This window comes from Octopus bimaculoides, chromosome 28 (assembly GCF_001194135.2).
Source record: "Octopus bimaculoides isolate UCB-OBI-ISO-001 chromosome 28, ASM119413v2, whole genome shotgun sequence".
Classification (NCBI taxonomy): domain Eukaryota; kingdom Metazoa; phylum Mollusca; class Cephalopoda; order Octopoda; family Octopodidae; genus Octopus; species Octopus bimaculoides.
This window is the reverse complement of record NC_069008.1, coordinates 8,242,411-8,244,996: the sequence shown is the minus strand read 5'-3', so window position 1 is coordinate 8,244,996 and position 2,586 is coordinate 8,242,411. Positions and strand designations below refer to the sequence as shown.

General features: G+C 35.2%; 1 protein-coding gene across 1 annotated transcript in view; it reads left to right on the top strand.

Moving 5' to 3' along the window:
• Positions 1–2,586, top strand: part of LOC106881320 (phosphotriesterase-related protein) — a 70,076-nt gene that overhangs the window by 48,060 nt on the left and 19,430 nt on the right. The window contains exon 5 of the mRNA XM_014931665.2: positions 445–600. Within this exon, the coding sequence (XP_014787151.1) occupies positions 445–600 (156 nt within the window). The remainder of the gene's footprint in view (positions 1–444; positions 601–2,586) is intronic.

The window sequence follows — 2,586 nt, the reverse complement described above, 5'->3', positions numbered from 1 at the left end:
ATATATATATAAACTATACATGAGGGGGTGCTTAAAAGTTTCTGGCTTTAAGGGCATCATGAAAGGCCTAGGGGGAGGCTCAATTTTATGAGTTCTTTTACAGGGTTTAGAAAAACGGAAGGATCGCTGCAATAAGTGTGTGAATCTGAGAGGGGGATATGTTAAATAAAATCATAATTAACTCCTGTATTTTCTTTTACCCAAAGCCAGGAACTTTTCAGCAACCCCTCAAGTGTGTGTGTTTGTGTGTGCGCGCACACATGCACATGCATATCTAGATGTAAATACACACACACACACACAAACCCACCTACCTGTAATCATGTATGACTCCTGTATATTAACATCCATTTGAATGTATTAGTATATAAACACCCCTCACATAAATCTGTTGATGGCTACAACAGTTACCCTTAATCTCTTAATCCTCATCTCAATTTACAGGTTTTTATGTCGACATAACTCACAGTGATGAAACTCGTAAAACCCCTAGTGAGAAACTGGCGTCAATAATGGAACATGATATAATATCTGGTGTTGGCACATCTGGAATACATTGTGGGGTTATTGGAGAAATTGGCTGCTCATGGCCCCTCACAGGTAATACCTTTTAAACCAGGGGTTCTCAACCATTTTTTTTTTATCTATGGACTCCTTTGATTACTATTTTATTCTGGTAGACCCCCATAATCATTCGATGTATAAAAACTAGTTTTATAGGAATTTCTTTCAAAATTCCTATTTTGTTTTGTGTAGGTTGAACTATGTAAAATGTTAGCGAAAGAAACCTAGCTGTTCCTTGAAATACTTACCAACACATACATCTAGAACAAAATTTTTTCAGGGGCCCTTAAAATATTTTTGTGGTTCTCCAATTTACTATTTTGTTGCATGGATCCCTTAAACTCTTATATGAACTTTCAGGGGCCATATGGACCCTGGTTGAGAACCTCTGTTTTAAATTATTTATTTCATATTATTTATACGTTATATATATAGGTACAGGCGTCGCTATGTGGTGAGAAGTTTGCTTCTGGGTTCAGTCTCACTGCATGGCACGTTGGATAAGTCTTTTCTACTATAACCTCAATCTGACCAAAGCCTTGTGAATGGAGTTGGCACATGGAAACTGAAAGAAGTCCATCATGTGTGTGTGTGTATACATATATACATATATATATATATATATATATATATATATATAAAAGATAGTTTGTGTGTGTGTGTGTGTGCGTATGTTCCTTATGCATTTGAAAACTGAGTTGCCGATTTTGACGTAAGGGGTATCAAAAGATTCAGTAATCTTAAGGTCACCAAATAAACTTTATTCTCATTTACATATTTTCTACATTATTCCAACAACCAGCTATAGTTATTTGAAAGACACTGATCTACAATGACCAGATTGCATTAGAAAATGAAAATAGTTTCACTCTTTCAGTTTGAACCAAAATTACAAAGTGCTGCATTACAAGAATGACAATGCGTGAATAATGAAAGTCATTTTTCTCTGAATTAGCCACATCTGTACTATAATAAAGAAAGCTGCTTATCTTCTATCTATATCTATAAAGGATACCAAATAAACTATGTTTTTGGCACAACAACTCTTTTTTACTACTAAAATAACCTCGGAAACAAGGTCAGGTCGCACAATTTTGAGGTCATTTTCAGACAATATTTTGATTTGCTTCTAATGTTTCACTTTCGTCCGGTGTTTCATGCATGCATAGAATTCTACTCAGACAGACATCTATGAAAATGTACACATAAATATTGTATTAAAATCTACCACAACCAAAAACATTTTATTAAAAGACGTCCACTTCTCTGTATGTTATGAGAAAATACAATCACTCACTCACTCTCTCACATGCACACATACACACAAAAAAGATGTATGCATATGTATTTATGTACGTGTATGTGAAACGTGTGTGTGTGTGAGAGAGAGAGAGCAAGTGAGTGCCACTTACACATACATGCAAAATAATACATGCATGGCAACACACACCTTCACTCACTCACTCTCTCTCTCTCTCTCTCTCTCTCTCTCTCTCTCTCTCTCTCTCTCTCTCTCTCTCTCTCTGTTTCTCTCTCTCTCGTACACAAAGACACACACGTCCGTTTCATATACACATACATCTTACATTTTCTGCCCTCACTTCAAAGCAATTGTCACTTTTTCACTTTCTTCAAAGCATAAAGAAATAAAACAATTTTTGCAGAAATGAACAAACAATCATATGATCCTATATGATCGAGTTGACAACTTTGCTGCTTCAAATGAAAGAATACCATAAAATAACTTCCTTTGGTACACACACACACACACACACACACACACACACACACACACTGGGTAAAAGTTATGTAAAAAATTATAGCTCAAATCCAATTTAAAAACCTGATCTTCAATATAAATTTAGAAGGAAGTTTTTCTAGAAATCCTGTTCTTTACCTGTTGTTTCTAGCATGTCCAAGGTAACATTTGTGCCCCACCTTATTTTTTACCTAAATCTCTTCTAATTCCCATGTTTTCGATACAGGAGATTAGGATTTCACCCATAAAACACATTCTCAATA